The sequence below is a fragment of the Sciurus carolinensis genome, chromosome 11 (genome assembly GCF_902686445.1).
Source record: "Sciurus carolinensis chromosome 11, mSciCar1.2, whole genome shotgun sequence".
In the NCBI taxonomy this organism is placed as follows: domain Eukaryota; kingdom Metazoa; phylum Chordata; class Mammalia; order Rodentia; family Sciuridae; genus Sciurus; species Sciurus carolinensis.
Window position 1 is genome coordinate 100938704 of NC_062223.1, and position 23496 is coordinate 100962199.

Genomic DNA, 23496 nt, shown 5'->3' on the forward strand with positions numbered 1-23496 from the left:
CCTTGATTGAGTAGCTTCTATCTACTACAAATTCTTTCTCTATCCTTCTGTCCTCTATGCCATGTCTCATGAGGCTGGCTCCTGAGAATTTGATCAAGGGGTTCCCTTGGCCCCAGCAATGGTGCAATAGGAGGCACCAGCAGAAGATCAGAGTGATTAATACATGAACCTGAGTATTTATTCCTTGACCCCCTAAAGTGTGCAACGTGCTAAGCAGGAAATGATCCCTAACATTACTTGGGAATGAGGGAGTAGGTAAAAAGGTGCTATGAACAAAACTGTGTCCCCCACAAATGCATTTGTAGAAGCTCTACCACTAGTGTCAAGACACAGGTGTGAGAACTTTTAAGAGGTAAACAAGGGTGAATAAGATCATAAGGGTAGGACTGGTGACCTTAAAAGAGGAAGAGATCTCTCTCTAAGCACATGTACCATGGAAAGGTTGTATGAACACAGAGTGTGAAAGCAGTAGTCTGCAAGCCAGCAAGAGAGCCCAAACCAGAGGTAAATCATGTTGGCACCTGATCTTGAACTTTTTAGTCTCTCAAATTGTGAGAAAATAATTTTTTTGTTTAAGAATGAAATCAAATTATGCAGTACATATCAAAATATTGCATGGTACCCATTACTATATGCAATTTCTGCATTTTTATGTCTCAGTTTAAAAATAATACAAGAAAGAATCTAATCTGAAAGCATGGTCACTAAGTAATATGGCAGAAGGTAAAAAGATGGTACTTCCAAACAGTCTACTTAGAAAGGTCTACACCAAGTTGCCAGTTGTCTGATAGGTAAGCCAAATAGGGACATGAAGGGTCCAGGACATGGCCTTAAAATTTGGGAAAAGAGATATGCATCAAGGGATTAACAATGAATGCATGTGAGGTGGGTAAGCACAGTGGTGTCCCTGACAAATTAACAAGGCAGATTAACAGAAACTAGTGGCAAGGTGAGAACCAAGACATTCCCGTATCTAGGCAGAAATTGACATCAAGTCTAAAAATCAGAATACAGTATGCATGACTGGATCTTAATGCTACAAAGATGGTTTGAACTCTTGAGATCTGTCCTTAGTCCACAAACCTTCCCTTCACCCCTCCCTTACTACCCTACTATGAGTCCAGGGGTGTCTCAGCAAAATTAATCCCCAAATCTGAAAAATTCTGACAGCAGAGAGGAGAAGATTAAAAGGTTAGAAATCTCAAGGAAATAATTAATTCAGTATTCAATTATCTAAGTAATTATGTGTGCAATAACCAGCATTATAATGTAAATCACATTCATTATCTAATCTACTTTTTCTAAGATAAAAAAAAAAAACTCATCTGATAAGGATTTGCAATTTGAATGGAATCAGAAGACAGGATTTGGAGTGAAGGACAGTGCTACCTGACAGATAAACATGGTATTCAAAATTCTGAAATATTGCCAGTGTCTAAGACACATTTATTTCTTTGAAGAAGGTGAATGTTTAACCTAAACTTCTCTCCTACTAAATTATAATGTACTGCGGTCAGTAAAATCCAGATATTTTCAAGATATTAATAATGAACAGAATTTTTCATTGGCCATCTTGAATGGATTATATAGCTTTCCTAGGCATTGTGTTTTCCAAAAGTCTCAAGCTAATATCTCTCATAGATATAAACTACAAAATCAACCTTTTTTTCCTAGTTTGACTTGTTTCCAAATTTGCCTTCCTTCTTACATATTGCAAATCAAATTACATCCATAATGAAAACCATATGATGTTTTATAACTGGTATCTTTATTAATGGCAATATGTAAGTACATGTTCATAAGCAATATTTCAACAACCTGCAATCTAATATCAATTGTATGAAGTTCAACATTGTAAATAACCATCAGGTCCTCTTTTCTAAAATAATTCAGTTCAAACTCTAATGACATGTCAACTAAAACCACAACAGTTTCTTCTGTTATGTTTCAGTTCGCTTTTATTGGCTGATACATTGGTGAAGTAATGGGTTATACTTCAAGAGCACAGAAAGGAGAAAAGGACCCAAGTACTAATTAAATTTGAAATCTATAAATTCCTGAAATGATAAATACACAGGAGGATATGGTAATTCCAAATGTCAATCTCATTTTCACTGAACTTCTAAAAATTTTTAATAATGCTTTAATTTTTCACCTTTATATAAAAATGAAGGTCCACTTTTAACAAAGGTCTTTAAAGAGACCAAATGCAAACTCAGATATCATGCTCTTATGTTTAAAAAGTGCGGTGCGGGCAGCAGAGTTACCAGGTTGCATTTTTATACCCTTGCCATACCTTTGGCAATACAGAGAACCACCATAAATCATCTCCTGGCTGTATACAATTAATTTTATGTTCTGTACTTGTCCTCCTCTATGTTTTATGCTGTTTCTTTTTATATTTGATTTTGGAGGACACTCTTGGTTTGAGGTGAAATATCCAAGCTTAATATTAAAATACTGCTAGGTAATATCCTAGTAACAAGTTGTTAAAACCAAATTCAGGGTCACCTTTTTTCCACAATTTTTAAAATTAACTGTCAAAAACTGTCAAAAGAAAAATAACCCATACCTCCCTCACTCTTTTGAATATGAGAAGATATTCAGTGGGTTTATTGCATAAAGTCTTAAAGGGTAAAACATTTCTACTGTCACTGCTTATTTTCACAGCGATGCTTTATCTTATTTATTATCACCTAAAAGTGGTTTGAGACTTCATCAGAGTTTCTTATCATTTAGTTGATTTGCAGTAAAACAGGAGAAAACCTTTTTTAATAATTTTCAGAATAGCTATTCTTCCAGACGGGAGCCTTCGGATACTAAATGCTTCTAAGTCAGATGAAGGGAAGTACGTTTGCCGAGGGGAAAACATCTTTGGTTCTGCTGAAATAATAGCATCTGTATCTGTAAAAGGTAAGAAAATGTGGCTAATGTTTTACAAGCATAGTTTCATGCCCATATAAGAAAATAAGTGTGATATGCACATATGTTTATTTGCACTGAAGTGTGTACATGCCTATTTCTAAATCCATTACAAACATAGCCCTAACATACTTAAATTGTCACTTTCTATCATTTAGGGAACCAAGTAGAAAGGAACCCATTATTGGCAGAAATTTGAATATTTTAAATTGAACAAAATTTGTAAGAAGATTTTTTGAAATGTCTCAAAATATTAACACCATCAACATAAAGAAATTTCCCTCTACTTGGTCTATGGATGTAACTCAAATGTTTGTGTAACTAGAATGTTTGCCTGGTATGCACTGGGCCTTGGATTCAATCCTTAGCACCATGAGAAAAAAATTTTTCTGTACTAAAAATAATTTTAGAATATTCCTTTGTTGCCACATCAACTGGGGATTTAGGACACAGAGGAGTAGCAAAAAGAGGTAATCTATGAGTAATGGGGGGCGTGTACATCAGAAAAACTGGTGCCAGTGTTGCTTCTTAATGTTTGCATCAATGTAATTTCTTATACACTTTCACTTTTAGTATGATAAATATTATTTCTAATAATGTTCTCTGGTTCTAACAAAACTAGATTCCAAGCCAAGAACATTGTTTTGAGACTACATATTATTGTTTAGTAGTAAAAAGAATGATCTCATATCTTAGGAGCAAATCAAAGGAACATTTTTCACAACTGAATTATATCCTTGACTTTTTTCCTATTGTGCATGTATTGTATACCAAATCAAACTTTGACCATAAAAATATGAAAATTTTAGGTTGGAAAATGAACAAAGTTCTGGAGATGGCAGTAATAACTTACAACATTGTGAACATACTTAATACATAGACCTGTTAATTTTTATCTGTCTTTAGAAATGCAAATGTAATCAAGATACCCAGTACTCTGATAGCTTAGAAGAAAGGCAGATATTAAGGAAAGAACATAATTTAAAAGATGTTTTCATTTATATCATACATTCCTGGGATTCAACCCAATCTTCCAGTCTTGTGTCTTACTCTTTCTGTGTGCTAATCAATTTTGTTTTGTTTATTCATAATGAGGTAATGTTGGGTCCACAGACTTTTTTGGGGGGTGTTCTAGGGATTGAACCCAGGAGTGCTTAACTGAGTCACATTCCCAACTCATTTTATATTTTATTTAGAGACAGGGTCTTGCTAAGTGGTTTAGGGCCTCACTAAGTTGCTGAGGCTGGCTTTGAACTCCAGACCACCCATCTCACCCTCCTAAGCCTCTGGGATTACAGGTGTACACCACTGTGTCTGGTTCACAGACTTCCTTAATGATAGTATTTTTTTTTTTTTTTGTAAATCATGAGTTAAATTGGATATTTAGTGACTCAGAACACTTCAATTCCCACAAAGTCCCAACTACAGTATACTGTGTTTATCTGTCTTCTTTGATAAAACCAGAACTTGGAATGCCACGTGGAATATCTGAGCTCTAGAATGCTAATAGTTATGGTGGAATTCCTGCTTTAGGATTGCATTTTCTTCTCAGGAACAACTCAGGACTTTGTATATTAAAGAATGTGATAGGTGATGAGGAGCAGTGCTTTCTCAAACTATACTCTTGCCAACAATATAGCTAGAATAGGAAAATCAAGCTAATTATTAATCAACATGTCACATTTCTTGTGGCATCTATACCCAGGAATCTAATTAGGGGAAAAAAATAAAATCATGACTCCATCATCCCCTGCTTTATTCAAAACATGTCACATTGCAGTCATTTAATTACTCATTTCACCCTTAAACGTATAACTATATTAGGTTTTATGGGTTCAAAGTTATGCTAATCCCAGTAAAAAGGTGTCATTTTTGAAATTTAACCAAATCATTTAAACAAAATTTTTTTCTCCAAAAAATATTCTCATTGTTTTTGCCTTTCTTTATGTAGTTTAATTAAACCAACCACAATCTATCCAAAGTGATATTTCATAATCAGCCAGAAAGTGCGCATCCTACTCCTTTTCTACTCAGGGTTCTGGGAGTGAAAACTAAGTATAAGTAGGGTAGCAGTAAGATAATATTTTTATTCCCATTGGGATAGTAATTTGGAGGAAGATGCTTTCTCCTGCCTGTAGCCTCTAGGAACCGTTAAGTCACAGATGTCCCCTGCAATTCTCCCTTCTGAGATATATAGCATTTTTAATTGTAAAAATCCTTTTATGTACTTGATGATTTTTTTAAGGTGGTCAGAGAGGCTGCAGCTTCTCTTTTTTAATGCTTCTTCCAGGATGCCAAATGCTGCTTCTGGTTTTGTTGTCTCTTTGTAGTGTCTTTTCTTTTTTTGTTTGTTTATTTTTTTTTTTCTTAAATCCAAGTTAATATAAGATGGGAACAAGGAACCTAAACTCACTCATCATCTACAAAAGCATCATAAAATATCCTAGCATCAAAAAGCTAAGATATCACTTAATAATACTTTGCTTAAATGTGAAAAATCTGGTGTATGTATCTGGAGCAGTTGTACAGAATTCTTGTTCAAGTTTTTCTCTGTTATTCAAAATGATACAGGCTGCATGGGAAAAATATATTGCTTGTGCTAATTAATACATTTTTACTTCCATAGAACCTACAAGGATAGAACTTACTCCTAAAAGAACAGAGTTAACTGTTGGAGAAAGCATAGTCCTTAACTGCAAAGCAATTCATGATGCTAGTTTGGATGTCACTTTCTACTGGACGCTAAAAGGACAGCCTATTGATTTTGAAAAAGAAGGTGGACATTTTGAAAGCATCAGGGCCGTAAGTTTATACACTTTTATTTTCATGTAGTAATAATATAAGAAATTTTGACTCAAATAGAAAATATTTTTATGGGTAAAAAGTTAAGAAAAGTAGGAAAAAATTAATATGATTAAAACAATTACTTTCTTCCATCATTCTATGTTATGTCAAACTGAAAGTAATAATTATTTTAAAACTCCAGTAAAAAAAAAAATTGGAAGATATTATGTGAGTCTAGTTTCTCTACCACTGTTTAAGATTGTTTTAATAGTATTGTAAATATTTACACATTATTTCTTACATTATATTGCTACAGTAATATTCAATACTACTCTTCAGTAGTTTTTTGGGAGATTCTTTAGTTTCTCAGGAGTTGTTGAGTTTCAACATGTACAACATACTCACAATTGCACATTAGTCTTAAACATTCATTGACATTCTCGTTTCTTGTATGCCAAATCTTTTATTTTTAATATCTTTTTATATTATGTATCTACATGGCAGTCAGTCAAATGAAGTAGGAAATCTTTTGAACAAGATCCTATACAACAAGTGCAGTGCCTTAGCTTTATGGAGAAGTGAAAAGAAATCCATTCCGAATGACTTCATGAGAACATAAAGGGGCAGCAGAGTGACAGAAGGAAAAGGGAGAAAGACAATGGAACTCATGGAAGTTGGTTGGCAGAGAGACCTTGTATGAAACGTTCCTCCTCTTTTGGCTGAAGAGGGAGATACAAATGTATTTTTATTCCCTTCACAAAATCTAATTTAAATGCTGTCACATACTTACCAATATCAGCTTATTCTTTCCTAAACACTCTGGGAAGCATTGGAAAACCATAGCTAGTGAATCCAGATGTTAAAAGTCAATTGGATTTAATTTTAAAGATCATATGATACAGTGAAAAAGTCCTGGACCCAAAGTTAGGAATTATGTGGCTGGAGTTCCAGTCCAATCCCTAATCATCTCTATAACATAAAGGTGGTCATTCAATTTGACTGGGTCTCAAATTTATAGGGAAGTGAAATATTTGTGCCAGATAATTTCTAAAATCCCTTCTCACTTTAGATTTATTAATTCATAGTAGTAAAAGAGTAAAGATGAACTCTCTTTGTTGCATTTGCCAATGTAACCAAACTTAAACTTTGTTCCAAATTATTCCTTTCATCCTGGTTTACTCTGCAATTAATGTGAGAGATTATATAAATAAGAGATGATTACTGACTACATTAGTCACCATCTCATTAAATTAATTTCAATTATCTATGGCTAAGTTATATGCAAAATATTTAGATCATGTAAAACTCATTTGGGTTGATAATTACTTTATATAAATTTAATAGCATGAATGCCATAAAAGAAAAACAGGATAATATGATACAAAATTATTACTTTTGACAGCAAAAACAAAGTACCACCAAAAATATTTTCTTAGGATTATCTATAAACATTCCTTTTGAGTAATCAGATATATAAAGTAAAAATATCTCTGAAATCACTAATGATTTTCCTTCATAGAAGCAGTCCTTCTTATTTTGAAATACCAGTAGGGAAATTAATGGACTTGATGAAGTTTGAGAATTTTTGTTTATGTCTTTTAGAAATACCACTCTTGGTCAGTGTCATTTATTTGTATAAATAAGTATCTTGAATGTTTTTTTTAAAAAAATACCTGCTCTATCCCTCTTTGCATAGATGCTGTCCTTGACCTTGAGAAATACAAAATTGATCCCTTACTCCATGCAAACCCATATACATACAAGTCATGTTAAAATTAGGTTTTGGAGTGAGAAAAGTATTTAGCTTAAAAACAATGTAGGACTTAACACTTTTAGTATATTTAGAATAACTTATAAAAATATATCCTTGAAATATTTGGTAACATCAAAACTGGGAAATGTAAAAGAGATCCTCTATCACTTTTCTTTCAATAATTTCAAATACTGAATGGGTTTTGGCCAGAGAGAACACCACTGCATGGCAATGGAAGGGCAAGGCAAGAAGGAATGATGTTCTGTTACCCTCCTGCTCCTCTCCACATAAATATGTCTGCTTTAGGAGGAGGAATAAAATTGTCATCAGAAGGGAGATTTGGGAAGCCCTCTGGGTTTGTGAATACCTTCTGGGAGGAGTGAAGATTCTGGAAGTCAGGGACAGAACTGTTCTCAGAGGAAATCCCAGTAAGTACGCTTAAGGCCTGCTCTGTACTCCAAAGGAAAACAATTCAAAGGATGTTGAGGTCTCACCTTCGGGGTCCAAGGTGGTGCCGAAGAATAAGAAAGCCAAATGGGACTGGGGGGGGGGGCTTCAGTAGGAAGAGAGTATGGCTTTGACTAGAATGTTCTGGAAGCTACTGCCCTGAGATGGAACACTAGAGATGGGTGGTTCAATGTTGTCAAATCAGAAGAAAAAGAGGAAACTACTTTAGCACATTACCAGTTTGTAGGGCAAAATGAGTCAGCCAAACCTCAGAGATGAGGAGAGGAGAAAAGATCAAGGGTTTTGATATTGAACATTTTATACATACCAAAATATGGCATAACTATGTTCTTTACTTTTTAAGTAGTTTAGATTTTTTTTATATACAGCTACTAGTTTGTAGATTAAAGTAGTCAATTTTTATGTGTAGACTTTATATAACATAATATACATGTCATGTTTAATACACTGTCATGTTTTAAATAGACTACTGGTTTTGGACTGCATCTCAGGAGAGTGAATAGATAAACATGTAATCATATCAGGTTTAAAGAACAATACTATTGCTTTGAAATTTAAATTAAAATATCTGTAATAAAAATGCTTCTAATTCTATTGCCCTCTGTCCTGAGATCATGTTTAATAAGCCTGGCAATTTGACTAGTTTGGAGTGAAACCATTACGAAAGCCACTGTTACAAGGGGCCAGGCAATCAGTCCATAAACATTTGATCCAATTCTCCCAAATCACCTCTGGCAAACAATATGAACAAACTGAATGTGGCAAATTAGTCAATCTAGTCTTAAGATTTTAATTCAGTTCAGTTCCATCTGCTAAGCATTGTGGGGGATCCAAAGAAGACATGGCCCTTCACCACTGAGAGGGCACAATTTAATGGGAGAGAGCAGGATGGGCTAGAGATCTGTTCTAACAGAGCACTGCATGCACACAACTGGCAGAAGGAGTCAGTTTTTGAACTGTATCTAGAGAGGTAGAATTTTTCCAGTTGCCTAGAAGAAACTGCATTTGACCTGCAGGCAGGTCAAAAAGACGCAGGAACAATGTGGAACCAGATGTCTGGACAGCACAGTGAGGGTACACAGTAAACAATAAGTCAATATTTGTTGATTAAATTATAAGGAGAGCAGCAGAGTCTTCATTGTAAAAGGCACTGATTTCTGATCTATAGAATTCAGGTGTAGTTTGAATGTAACAGGGAGCCATGTGGTTCAGATTTGTTTTTTGAGAAGATAATTTTGACAACTAGGTGGAGCAGGGATTGAATACTTTGTGGATTTAAATTCAGTCTAGACTGGTTAAGTAGGATTTACAGTGAGGAGACAGACATTACAACCTCTGGTGCTGAATAACCATCTTATTAAATAAAATCATTTACCACTATTTTTGACAAAATTGTTGATGCTGTTCAGAGCTCTGCAGGAACCTGTGCTCCTTCAATGTCTGAATAGCACCTGAGTGTCTCCATCTGCCCCAACACCACAGTCTTAATGGAGGACTGTGGTGATCCATTGCTTCCCAGAGACTTAAAATTTCCTAATTATTCATTTGAAATATAATGAAGCTTTAATCATTATAATGCATAAAGAACTGTTACACTGAATATCACAGAAAGCAGTAATTTGTTGGATTCTTGACAGAGAAAAACATGTCATATCTTTGTGATCAGGATGGTCTGCTAAAAAACACTACCTTTTCCATTGTGAACTCTCCATTGCAAAGTTGCTAAATTACAACTATACAGACAGCCAAGCCAGAGTGCCATGCAATTGCACTATTTGCAGGAACCTTTACATTTATCCAATTCTCTAGTTAAAGCAATATTAGAAAAAAAAAAATAGAGAAGGCACAGTGGGGATTTTGACCTTCTTTTAATGAGGAAACTGAAGAGTAAGACTTTTTCAGACCAAACACATGAATTTTAAATTGGGGTAACAAGATTAAATGTAATGCAATTTCAAACTACATTATATTGATTCTCCTTTATAAATCTTACCCTGTTCGAAGTCACTGACTACTTACTATATGTTTAGTCCTAAACTATGGGGAATAAAAATAAAAGGAAACTTTGATCCCAGTCTTCAGGAAACACAAAATGGTGCAGAATATGAAGTAATTCTAGAAAAATCTGACTACAGAAAAAAAATTGCTATTTTTTTAAAATTATAGCCAAGTATTGATAGAGACAAGAGAAAGATTAATATGAACTTTTGCATTGTGGAGAAAAGAACAAACAATTAATTAAGCATGTACGTTATGTCAATCATTGAACTAAGAACACACACACACTATGATTTCTCCTAACATCCTAAAAGCAATATTATTGGGGACACATGCTAACTGACCTGGACCCCAGAAGGTAGAATTAGGACAGGCAAAGCAGAAAGAAAAGGGCTATCTCAAGCTTATGAGGGATGTTGGAGATTATGAAGAGTATGAACTTTTTCATAGATTGATACATGGATTCTCCTTTAGAGTGAACACTAGTACTAACTCTTTTAATTCTGAGTAAAACACAATATATTACATTACCAGATTGGAATGACAGAAAACTGGAAAATAGGAGTAATTTTCATAACCTATATTCCAGGAATCATAAACAAATATGTCTGAATTGTATCCATGATTTTGTGAATTATTGGGTAGATAAAAAGGAGCCAGAATATAAGTCCCTTAATGTCTGAGAATTTTGCATTAGCTGAAAAGCTGTAGCCAATTTCAATTTTCCTATCACATACTTTTGTTCCTCATTTATCTTCTTAGAAATTAGTTTCTATTTCTGGAGGAGTAAAAGTCTTATAATGGAATGCAGTAAATGTTCAACTAGCATACTTCTCTTTCCTGACTGATAAAAATATTAGTAGGGTAAAAGTCCAAGAAATCATGGACACAGTGCCACTATTTACTAAGGCACAAAGCTATGAGATCCTCATGATTATCTAGTGCATCCTCTTCTTCATCAAATTGCATAAATTCCAGAGTCATTTCTTTCCTAATCAGGAAGTACTCTAATGGGTAGCAGGTCTACCAAAGGCACACATTCTCTTCAGCTCATTCTGTTCATTAATCACATTCATATGTCCAAGTAGTATGGCCTCCTGGACCCTAAGCCCTGCACTCTCACTATCTGGCACAGGATTTACCCTTCCTTATTAGTTCAGCTCCTGCCTCACACTGAATCCTAGAAACCTGGTAGTCCACCAACTTGGTGTTCTTGCTATATCTCTTGACTGAGACATATTTATTTCATACCAGTTGCCTCCCAATCTTTCACCTAACTTAATGAATGTAATTTTATGATTCTAATAGAACAGAAACAAGCAATAACCACCCATCAAGACTTGGGGGCCGACACAAAGAGAGGTTATGTCCAAAGATCTTAGAATTTTCAGACCATCCTAACAAAGTATATCAAATCTATTTGCCTTGACTTGTCTATTTTTAAAAAGTCTCCACCATCTTATTAAAGTAGAAATCATTTTTATAGCAAATAAGAATGCCCATCTTTTCCAGTATGTGTATGGTATGTATTTCATGTGGTCATGTGCCAAAATATGAGACTGAAATCTATTACTCTACGACATTCTTACATTAATAAGTTAGACTGTTGTTCTAAAAGTAGAAACAAATATATCATCTTATTTTTTATTATTTTTCCAGTAAGGATGCCCAAAAAATAGCCATTTAGTCAAGGCTTACTGAATTAAAAAAAAAAAAAAAAACAATGACTTGATAAATATCATTCTATCAGTTTGGTGAAAAACTATATTATATTAGAGGTTTTAATATTTTAAATACTGCACAATTTTTTGTTAAAATCTGTTATCATAACAGTCATTCATTTCTTTGCTTTCTTTTAACTTTGTACATAAATTCAAATTTTACTTTAGCATAGTTTAGAATTGAATGAACAATGACCACCTTAGATGATATGTAAGAGTCTTATTAGGAGACTATACTTAATTCCTGGCATATAATCTGTGGACCACAATATGGTCAGGATCATGAAAGGATGGTAATACTGCATAGATGATCCACCTATATTTTTACTGTAATTGGCAGAATGTCTCACAAAGCAAAACATGTGTGACTCTACTTTTTGTAGTTTTCTAAATTTAGTAAAATTAGATAATGCCTCAAAGTTATATCACATTTGGAAAAAACAAACTTCCCATCCAATTTACAGGCCTTACTTTGTTCATTTGAATACAATCAATGAAAACACACTTTTTGGATATGGTATATGGTAAAGATACAGAGCATTTTTGTTAATTTAGAGACTCAATTTTAATATCTATTTTATATTTTACATATTTTCATGGCATTGTGTGTGAAATGAATAGTTACTAATATCTGCACTGGTTTTTGGAGCAGCAGAATTGCAGGTCTTTTGTTGTTATTTGCTTTGGTTTTTTTTTTTTTTTTTTTTTTTTTTTAAAGGAGAGGGAAAATAAAGCTTCATGACAAAGAAAGACAATTTTAGTTGTGGATTGTTCTGGGAAAAATCAGTTCAATACCCTGTGTTCTGTGATCTCTAAAGGAAATAAAATGCCATACTTTTCAGACTCAACTGGGACATTACAGGTTATTGGACTGGGAAACATGGGGATGAGAAATAGAAAACACTCCTACCCCTTAATAGAATTTGATCTTCAAGATTATAAACTCCAGAAATTAAATATGCTTATAGCTCACTAACTCCAGAAATCAAGATATGTTTATTTGCATTTAGAACTTCATGTTTTCTCCTTCAGAAGTTTTGTTTTTCTCCAAAGTTACTTTCTATTCATGCATACCTGGACTCAACACATTTCTGTAATCCTATATGCTCCTTAGCTTGATTATTTTTAAAAAATCTAAGGTTAATTTACCTGGAGTGAAATGCTTGCATCTTTGGAAATGTTACCATTGGTCCCAGTGTGTTGTTGCAACTACTGTTACTGTTCTTTTAATTGTGATCATGCAGACTGATTTATTTTAGTCATGTTCATTAAACCAAATTCTTACCTAACTCTAAGTCACTTTTAACAGTGAATCATTTAGACATATTATTCTAAAATGAGTAACAAACTTCTAATATAAATTTCTATAAATTATCCATCAATTTTTATACTGAAGATCTATGGATCTTGACTCTAGAGCTGCTTCCTTTCCTAATCTGACACAGACTTGTTTTTATGAGAGCAAAATCTTTTTAAATCATTATATACATACACACACACACATATATATAATAAGCAGTTTAGAATGAATCAATGAATGACCAAATAATTGAACAATATCAAATCTACCCTTTAAATTATAAAACTATCACTATTACTTTTGACTTGTATTAAATATGCAAGTTAGGTACTGACATGAGAACCTAAATTATCTTTGGAATCTATATTCATCTTTTCTCAATATTTCAATTTTATACATAATCAGTTGTTCCTTTTATGTCTAAAGAGATTCCAATTCATAGATTTATGATTTTTATAAATACCTCTCTTATTTTCTCCCTTTGACCATTTTTATTGACTTATAAGCCTGTTCTAATGAATTGAATTAGAAAAAATAACTATGTGTCACTTTTAACCAAAGACATCATAAGCTAGTGTAGGAGATGCTTTGGTATGTTGTCCAGATTCTACTTTCAATACTAAAGCATGCCCTCCCCAAGCTACAGATAGTACTGGTGACTGACAGGTCTCAATTATACGCCCTCTGGAAATTGTCTTAAGCCAAAGAAGGTTGTCTAATCAACTGATGCTCCACTCCCTAACCTGTACGGACACAGGGTATTATAAAGGTCAGGCCCCTTGCCTCAAAGTAAGGAAATTCTGAAGGGTCATCTCAGCAGCAGTGCTCTATGGGATTGGATGAGATCCTTGTGTGACCACATCATAGTTAAACATCTCTGCCCAATTCTATTTTCATCATTTCTTCACAAATGTTAATCCCAATGGTACCCCCCAATGAGTTTTCAGCCTCAGCCTCTTTCTCTGAAACCTGATCTAAGATAACCATAAATGACAAATGTCATCACTTAGAAAACATTGGGAATTGGTGTAAGTCATAAAAAAAATAATAACTCTTATCTTTTGAATGCCTACAAGAAACCAGGCAATGTGATATGCGTTTCAAATGTTGTTTCATTTACTTAGCATAAATACCCTATGTTGTAGGATTTGACAAATGAAAATGAAATTCACAATGATAAACAACTTTCCCAAATATAAAGAATTGTAAGAGTTACTATTCAAACTTGGACTAAACCCCAATAAAATAGTTTTATCAAACATAGGAACATATCTAAAACTATTTAGCAAGATAACACTTTTAATTTCTTACTTTCTTTGTAAAGTTAACATATTATAATATAAATACCCATCCATTTAAAATTTATAAGTCTATTTTCATTTCTGTCGAGATTTATAAATATTCATATGTAATCATTCATTCCTATCAAGATTTTACTATGATTTTATAGTTATATTTATATCATTTGAGTTTTTATTTTCTAATATTTGTACATCATATTACCATGAGCAATTTTGTGTCCTTTTGACAAAAATATTTCTGATATAGATACATGTAAATATGTATATATTAAGGCAGTTCTACAAGTCAGACTTTTAGAAGATTAATCATTTTAGAGTAAGTTACAAACATTTTTATTATATGATTAAGACTGTTAAACAACTGTAGACAAATTAAATTTAGCATAGTTTATTTGAAGAAAGAATAATTCATGAATCAGATAGTACTTGAAACCAAAAGTTCTAAGAGTTCTTACCAAGCACTGTGAGCAGCGAACTTTTATAGACATAAAAGTAAACTAGAAAAATCATCCGATTGGCTATTGATAGTCATCTGCCTTATTTGGGCAAGGTGTGATAAATTAGCTGCAAATGATTGGCTGAAATCCAGCTATTTGTGTCAAGGATAAACTAAGTTAGGCTTCCACTTTGCTTATATACTAAGTTAGGTTGTAGTTCAATGCAAGGGACTCAAAATATGGAGGCAACCTCAAGCCAAATTTAATTTGAAAAGACATGAACTGAAATATATAAATTGAATTTTATATCTTGAAAGGAAGTTTTACCCCTTCTTCTCAAATATGCATCCTTTATTTCATTCCCACAACTTTGTGAGTCAAGCAAGTTACATTCAGATCAGAAACAAAATCCCAGAAGGAAGAGCAGTAAAGGACCTTATTACCCAGGCCTGAGCAGCAGAGGCCCCTTTATGACACAGGCACCATTTCCACGTAGGATTCTTTTAAGACCTCAGTGCCATGAATGATATTCCAAATCTGGTTTACTGTCTCAAGGCACAGATAGGAACGACTGAAATTAGCTATGATTCTTCACTGTGGCTTTCTGAAAACTGTGGCCATAAAGAGATTGTAATTCTGGTCTGCAGTCTCACCTTTTTAGCTACAGAAATGAGCCCATTTTTATGTCACTTTCTTGATCACTGTTAAAACATTAAAATCACATGTTCAGTAAGATAAAATCATCAAATTGTTTAAAAGTTAGTGAGAATGCATTGAAAAATACCTTAAAATATCCTACTACATTTGCCTCTTCAGATGTTCTGTGGGTGTGTTTTTCCATTAATTAAAGCTCTCTTTTCTATCTGCTTTGTTTCATTATATAGCATATGAGCCTGTTTTTATCAATTTCCCTTTTTAGTCTTCTAAAGATTCTCTCAAACTGGATGTGTAATGCAATATGTTATATTACTTTTACAGCTAAAATTCAGGCAAAGATTGTGCACCACAAAGATTTCAACTGCTTTTTAAAGGAAAATATTGCTTGCATGTCTGAGGCATTAAAAATCACATATGTTCCTAACAGAATTTTTGACTTCATGTTAGTTTGGGGTCACCAAAATCCAGTTCTCAAGTCCTGTAACTAGAAAGTTCTCAGATTCTTATACTTTCCTCACCTTAATATGCAGTAGAGTTTTCAAATCCTATTAATTATGTCTTAAATCTTGATTCTTCCTCTCGAGTATTAGGATCAAAGTCCTATTATTGGCAATCATTTCTATTCAGTACCCGTTAGACTGGAATCACAAACACCATGATGTTTTTACAGTACAATTTTATCATACTACACCTCTCCGTCTCAGATTAATACATAAATACATACACACCACACACACACACACACACACACACACACACACACTCGCTTGCTCTCTCTCCCCCCCCCCCCCCCATCCTGGATCTAACTCCAGCCTCCTTATCAAACTTCAACTTCTGGCATTTCTGTTTTACACTTTATTTTACAACAAAGCATAATAATTTTTTGAAAAATATCATGTTTCAGAGGATGATCCACTGCCAAGAATACTCTTCTGTGACATGCACTTACCAACTCTGCAAACTCCTACATGTCCCTCAAGTCAGCTTGACTCCTTCCAGTGCTTCCATCACCCCTTAGGCAACCTTCCACCAGACCAAGTATGAAACACTACCATAAATCTTAACTTCATTATTTCCCCTTCTAGACTTTACAATTTCAGAAGTTTATTAATGTTTATTTTATTAATGTTTATGAATGTTTATTTTCTCAACACAGTACCCAGTGCATATTAGCTACTAAATATTATATGCGTAGTTACTCAGTATAGGTAGGTAGGAGTGTATAAAATCTATTCATAAGAGTAGGTCACTAAGAAACAAATGTTGAGTATAATATCTGAATATATTTCAAAAAATTTTTAATTAGCAGAGGAAATTTTCTAACTTGTTATAGTTACAGACAGTGTTAGTGGACTAATGTTTTATTCACTTTGCTCCACATTTAGTATTCTTAATATTGTGATAAAAGTATATGTTTTCTCTGTATATAATAATGACAGTTCTTAATAAAAATATAATGGATTCTAAATAATCATTTTGAAGAATACTGATATGTTTTAAAAACTTTGCATAATTCTAAAAGAATGTTGTATGCATGTGTGTGTGTGTATGTGTGTGTGTGTGTGTGTGTGTGTGTGTGTGTGTGTGTCAAGGGTATATAATTTAACCTGCAGAGTGATTAAATACATAATACAATAAGGTCCATAATTTTTGCCTTGTTGGAGAAATATGTAAAAGATTTTTCTTTTTAATATTTGAAAGCCATGAAAAATAAAGGATTGTCCCTATTATTTAATAATGAATAAGATTTGGGATTTTTACAAGCAAGCATAGTACAATTTTACTTCTTTGAATATTATTGATATGTACATATTGCATTATAGATTGACTGATATATTGTTTCTCAAATAATAGTGTTGGGCTTATGAGGGACCTATTCCTAAGACATCTTTGAAATTCTACTTTTATTTCAGAATTTCTCTCTCAACATCTGTTTTGTATTAAATTCTACAGGATGCCTAAGTGTTTATGATATACTTAGCTTTTAGCTTTTCAAAATTCCCTAGTTTGTTTTCATGGACTATTTTTAATATATTACAGTGTAGGAGTCTAGAATTAGCAACTCAGTTGATAACATATTGATGTTCTCGCCTTCAGAAGAGGAGGAAGACGAAATTTTAGAAACAACTATTGGACTACTACTATTCACTTCCTTTAATAACATTTATAAATGGAAAAGGTTGACAGAGAATTCAGAAAGTATGACATCATTATGTTTAATGAATAACTGATGAGTCTAAGGAATATTTATTAGTATACAATATAGGAATTACAAATTTATCTCAGTTCCACAAAGACCAATTGAGCACCCGCCCACTGATAAGGAACATAGGATTCTAAATTAATAAATAGCAAACATTGCATGGAAGGTATGTGGATACAGGTAAGATTGAGTACTGCCTTTAAGAAGTTTAGAGTGTTACAGAGGAGCAGAAATCTAAGAATATATGTAGCACAATCAGTGGAAGTATATTTAGATAGCTCAGTTACACTTCATCCAACCCATGGAAATAGAGCAAACTTCAAAAACCAAATAGCAGCTAAGTCTTTTCTTAAGGAGGAAGCAGGAATTTTGCAGGCAAAGCAGGGATAACAAGCAGAAATGAAGAGGTATTACAGGTAGAAGGTGAACATCACATAGAAGATATATTGAGTTTTCCAAAAACTCCTTATGATTTTATAGAGAAAGCTACCTTCATTTAGTATGTGACCATAGTAATCCTATTTTAAATATGGCTTCTCCTGTTACCCATGAAAGTTCAATAAATGAACAAAATTTTTCTTAGTTTCAAACATAGGAAGTTATAAATACCTAACAAAAATAAAGATGCCAGAAATTCTCAAATTAAACCCAAGGATAAACTGTATGATATTTAGTATAAATGTATTTTACATAAATTAATATGTTGCTTGAAATTTTCTATGGAGTCTATAAAATAGAAATCAATAGTTACAATGTTAAGATTTAATATTTAGGGTCATTGAGATAATTCCCTGAGGATTGTGTGACTTTTTCAGGATACCTGTTTTTTAACATTAAAATCCATTTGAGAAAACAGAGACTAAGATCAGATTTTCTGATTTCTTCCACATTTATTCCTTTACTAAACTCTACATTTTTTTTCAGGAAAACAATATTTATCTTGCTTACCATAGCCAGCACCTGGGATCATGCTTGGCATATATATTTGCTAAATGAAATATATGGTAAACAAAAATTTGCAAAGTTATTGTATAAGCCACTAGTATTTTATATTCTCATATATAGGTACATCCTCATTTTTTATCTGCTAAATTACATCACAAAAATATAGCAGAAAAAATTTAATGCATTTGATCACTTTATAAATACTTAATAATCACCTAAGCAAGGAATAAATTATTGAATTAGACATGGTCTTACCTTTCTAGAGTTTTTGGTATATTATAATAGACTTTTAAACAACTATTTAATATGATGATAAGTTTTGTAGTATTGAGACATTATACTGATGAGGGAAATAAACTCCAAAAAAATTTTTGAATTACTAACCAGATATGTCATTAATAGAAAGGCTTGTTTTTAGAATCAGTATTCAATTGAATTCAACTATGCTAATTAGTAAAGGTTATTAAATCAACTAGGATAGCATAAGTTTATCTGATTGATAAAATTTAAATTACATTAAAATCAGCTGTTTCTCATTATGTACCTTAAATGTTCAATTATGTACCAAAAGAATTTGTGATTTTGAAATAATATTAGCTAAATAATTTAGAATGCTTTACCTATGAAGGTACAGCACTATACTAAATTGTTCAAGGACTACACATTAGGAAGTCTAATGGAAACTACAAAACACTATTTCACCCTTTTTAACTTTTGATAGAATCACAGATAAATACAGCATGTTGAAAACTCTTTTAAAATATTTGTAATAGTATTTGCAATAGTATTTCTGAAACCTAAACTCTAATTCCCATTCCCACACTGAACAAGTTTTGACCTTCCTTCAAGTAAGCCACTCTGTGACATGCTTTTATTATGCCCATCACATCAGCAATCATTTTGAACAAGCCACTGTAATGACTCTGGTGTACAAAGTAATCTTAGCTAGTGTTAAAGATGCCAGCTTTTCAATTAGAATGTTTCCATATGCTTTTAAGAATAATCTGGCATAAGAAATTTGGGGTAATTTTTTTTAACTCCTTTTTTTTTTTTTTTTTTTTGGTTTTGTCCACATTACTATTTTAAACCACATTTAGTATCATATCAAAACTGACCAGAATAATCCTTTGTTTCATTTTTATATTTTAGTTGTTAAGATTTATGTCTTTAGAGAGAAGAAAACAGTTTAATGATAAATTAATACCTTAATATCTTTTTCACATCTCCTATAACCATATGAAAGGAAATTAATGGCTGGTTATCCTAAATATATAGATGTGAGAATTAAACACAGTCTTTTTCAGTTTTCCCTGCAAAACAAATCTTGCAAAAACTTACAGCTTCAAACAACTGTTTATTTAGTTGGCAGTTTGTACTGAGATAACCTGGAACTCATCTGTTGCCCTCAGCAAGACTTATTCATGCATCTATAGTCAGCTGCCAGTCAGTTTCAAGACACTAATTTGGGGGAGTCACTTGGTTGTTGGCTGTCGCTGCATGGTAAGTGGACTATTTGTTTCTCATCACCTACCAGGTTAGTCCAGGCTCTTGCACATGAAGATCTCAAGGTTCTAAGACCCAACAACAGAAGTGTTAAGACCCTTTAGGGCAAGACTCAGATCTTGCTCAATGTCATTTCTGCCACACTCTATTGGTTAAAATAAGTCATAGTCTACGTCAGACAGAAAGGATGAGAAAACAGACTTTACCTCTTATTGGAAGAAACTGCCAAGAATTGTGGCTATTTTTTCACTATCTGTCCACCAACCACAATTTTTACATTTTTCAACTTGGCACCCTCATTCCAGGATCCACAGAAGTCTTTTCAATCATGGTTCCAAATTTGTTTTGCAGTTAGAGTTTGCTATAAAACAAACTCCCCCAAATTTATGAGCTGGACTCAATTGAATGGTTTTGCTAGTGATTTCAACTGGGCTTATTAATGCATCTGCAGTCAGCTATCAGGTGGCTTGGTAACTGTCTGAGGAAGGGGCAACTAGATGACTTGTCTCTGCTCTAAGTGGTCTCTCACTCTTCAGCAAGCTGGAAACTATGTCATTTAGTTGTCACAGGGTTCCAAATAACATTTTCAGGGCACACACATGCTTTGCAAACATCTGCATGCTCCATTGCTAATATCTCATTGGTCAATGCAGTCACTTGGTGAAGCACAGAGGCAGATTGAGAGGCTACCCCAATGTATGGATTCAGGAAGGCAGGAAAACCTCTGGGGTTACCACTGCAGCAATCGATAGATCTAAACAATTATTAGTGCCAAATAATCCTTAACTCCAAGTTATAATGTCATTTTTATACTAAATTAAAATATAGATTGTATGGTGCTATGTTGGAAAGGTGAGAGCTAAGTCTTTAGAAAAACAAACCTTTGCACAAACCTAAAACTCAACATATATAGTCACTATCAACAAAAAGATGGTGAACTGCTCTGATAAAATTGACCACTATCTGAACTAACCACTATTTTATTAAATGAAGAGAGCTAAAACACTAAATCTGTTTATGCAACAATTTTTCCATTTCATGTGATTTCTATCCTCTTTTAAAATGTTAGCAAATTTTAATCAACTGACTAGTAAATAGAAAATTGGCAGCAATTAGAAGAAAATTATCAGGAAAACAAATTGTAATGAAAAACTTAATGAATTATTTGGTCTTACCCAGAAAATATAGCCTACCTTGAAGATAATTATATTTACTATCTCATCTTTCCTAAAATAATCTGTTAAATATTCTGCTAAAAACAGTTTCTAGTGATTTCTATGCTTTTGCTAATCTTTGATAGCAACAAAACATGTATATTTATTAATAAACTGCTGTAAAAAAACTGATTAAATATAAAGTGAAAGTGAAATAAACTTGATATTCCACTCCAAAAATGAATTCAAAGGCTCTTTTAGCCATTATATTCTAGTTGGTTCTCATATCTAAATGGGGATATCATTAACCGTGTGATGTTGACATTGCTGCTGTTTGAACTATTGGAAACAATGAAATTGTGAAATCTCTGATCACACAAGACTGATCTGAGGAACATAGAAATTTAAAACAGTCCAAATTTATATCATTTCCACTTCTCCACACTGTTTCCTATGTCACTTATTTTTATGTATTACTATTCTTGTTAACTGTGGTTTTAAGGTACAATCAAGTATGTATGCAGATTGAAGGATATTGTTATGTTCCTCAAGTAAATATTAGACTAAAGAATTCAAAAGTTTTTAAGTTTTCAAAATGTATTAGGCTATAAAAACAGAGATTGCAAATGTATATTGATTAAGATATTCAGAACTTGACAAAGTTTATAATAATGAGTAGAATTCAAATTAGGCAGTTTGGTTGAATTGCTTAGTCTTAGAGGTTTCATTCTGTAAATGCAATGGCCAGAAATTCATTTTCTATAAGTTAGCTTCTCAACAGGTTGTTAACAATGAATACCATGAGCCCCATCAAAGTCAATGACATAATCACATTATAACTATATTTGAAATTAAGAGAACTTTGAAAAATTTTATCACATGATGTATCTGATTATATCACAAGATATATCAAAAGATAATTCAAATATAGATTTATGTTGGTCTGCACAGAAATCCCATGTGCACATAATTTTAGAGAAATATAACTGAATATTTCTACATAGTTCAAGACATTGTAAAATGTGCTTGATTAAACCAAAAATAAAGACTCTTTTGATTAAATATTCATCTTTTATTAAACTCTTCTACCATGTTTGAGGTGACAAAATATGAAAAAGCTTGAGGAACAAAACTAGCTAGGTCTTCAGAGACTTCAAAATAAATTGTTATAAACAAGTAAAAATACAAATCAGACAGCAAAATGTGGACACGTATACAGGACACCTGACTTCTGTACCACTGAAAACCAATCAATATCTTTTTAATTCCTTGAACTATTAGTGTTATAACTGTCAAAATGAAACCCAATTCACCTTTACCAAGAAAATTTGAATGTTGGCGTAAAATGACAAAATCTAAAAAGTTAAATGGAAAATTCTCAACAGAAATGATATCCCAAAGATAGCATTTCCTAACAGAACTTCAAATGTAAAAAAAAGGCCTAAGTCTTTAGTCAGCCTGAGATATTCGAGGGACATGTAGTTCTAATCAAATCTGAAGATACAGAGTAGTTATAAAATGTCATTTTCTATATGTCTAAACATTCTTGACCAGCCATTGAAGTCTCATTTAGCATAATAAAGTTTATATTATATCATCAATGCTCATGCCAGTTGTTAATATTAAAAGCAAGGCAACATGCTTTTAGGATTTGAGAATCTAGTTGCCTTCATTTACACAATTCTACTGGATTGAATAGGTAAGGAAAATCTAGTAGCAAAGAAAATTTGGTAACAGTTTTCCCAAGATTAATCAAAACAGGACCTTTGTGAAGTGACTTTAAAAATGTATAAAGAGTGATGCCAAAGGAAGATCAACAGAACGCTATACATTGCTCTCATATGATCACAGTGCTGAACTAGTCTGATACTCAGCAAAAAAGAATTATGAACATTGTCTTTTAACAAATGCTTTGGGAAGACCATAAGTCCTACAGAAAGGATCACAAGAGGCTAGGTTCTAAATGACCATGAAGTTATAAAAAGAAAGAAAGCAGTCTTCACTTGAACATAGTGTAGTAAGAACAATTTATCAGGCCTGAATCACTTCAGGTACACAAGTTGATTAGTTTATATCTTCAGGAGATAACCCTTTAGCTTGTTACGTCTCTGTGGTAATCAGCTTCCAACTCTAAATCAAAGTTTTCCATTTTTTCATGAGAATTCAGGTAGAATTTATTTTTATAATTACATAATGTAAGTTTACTGCAGATCCTTTGAAGGTACTAAAAGAGAAATAAGAAAATAAAAATCACTAGAAATTACACTATCTTAAAATATTCATCACTAACATTTCCGGCCATATTTTCATGTATCTTTTCAAGTATACCTCATAGCATATATGATACTTT

At 32.9% G+C, this 23496-nt stretch overlaps 1 protein-coding gene across 1 annotated transcript in view; it reads left to right on the top strand.

Annotated features, from left to right (window-relative positions):
- Positions 1–23496, top strand: part of Cntn5 (contactin 5) — a 1239665-nt gene that overhangs the window by 1101734 nt on the left and 114435 nt on the right. Inside the window, exons 15-16 of the mRNA XM_047518061.1 lie at positions 2786–2913; positions 5549–5724. Of these exons, the coding sequence (XP_047374017.1) occupies positions 2786–2913; positions 5549–5724 (304 nt within the window). The remainder of the gene's footprint in view (positions 1–2785; positions 2914–5548; positions 5725–23496) is intronic.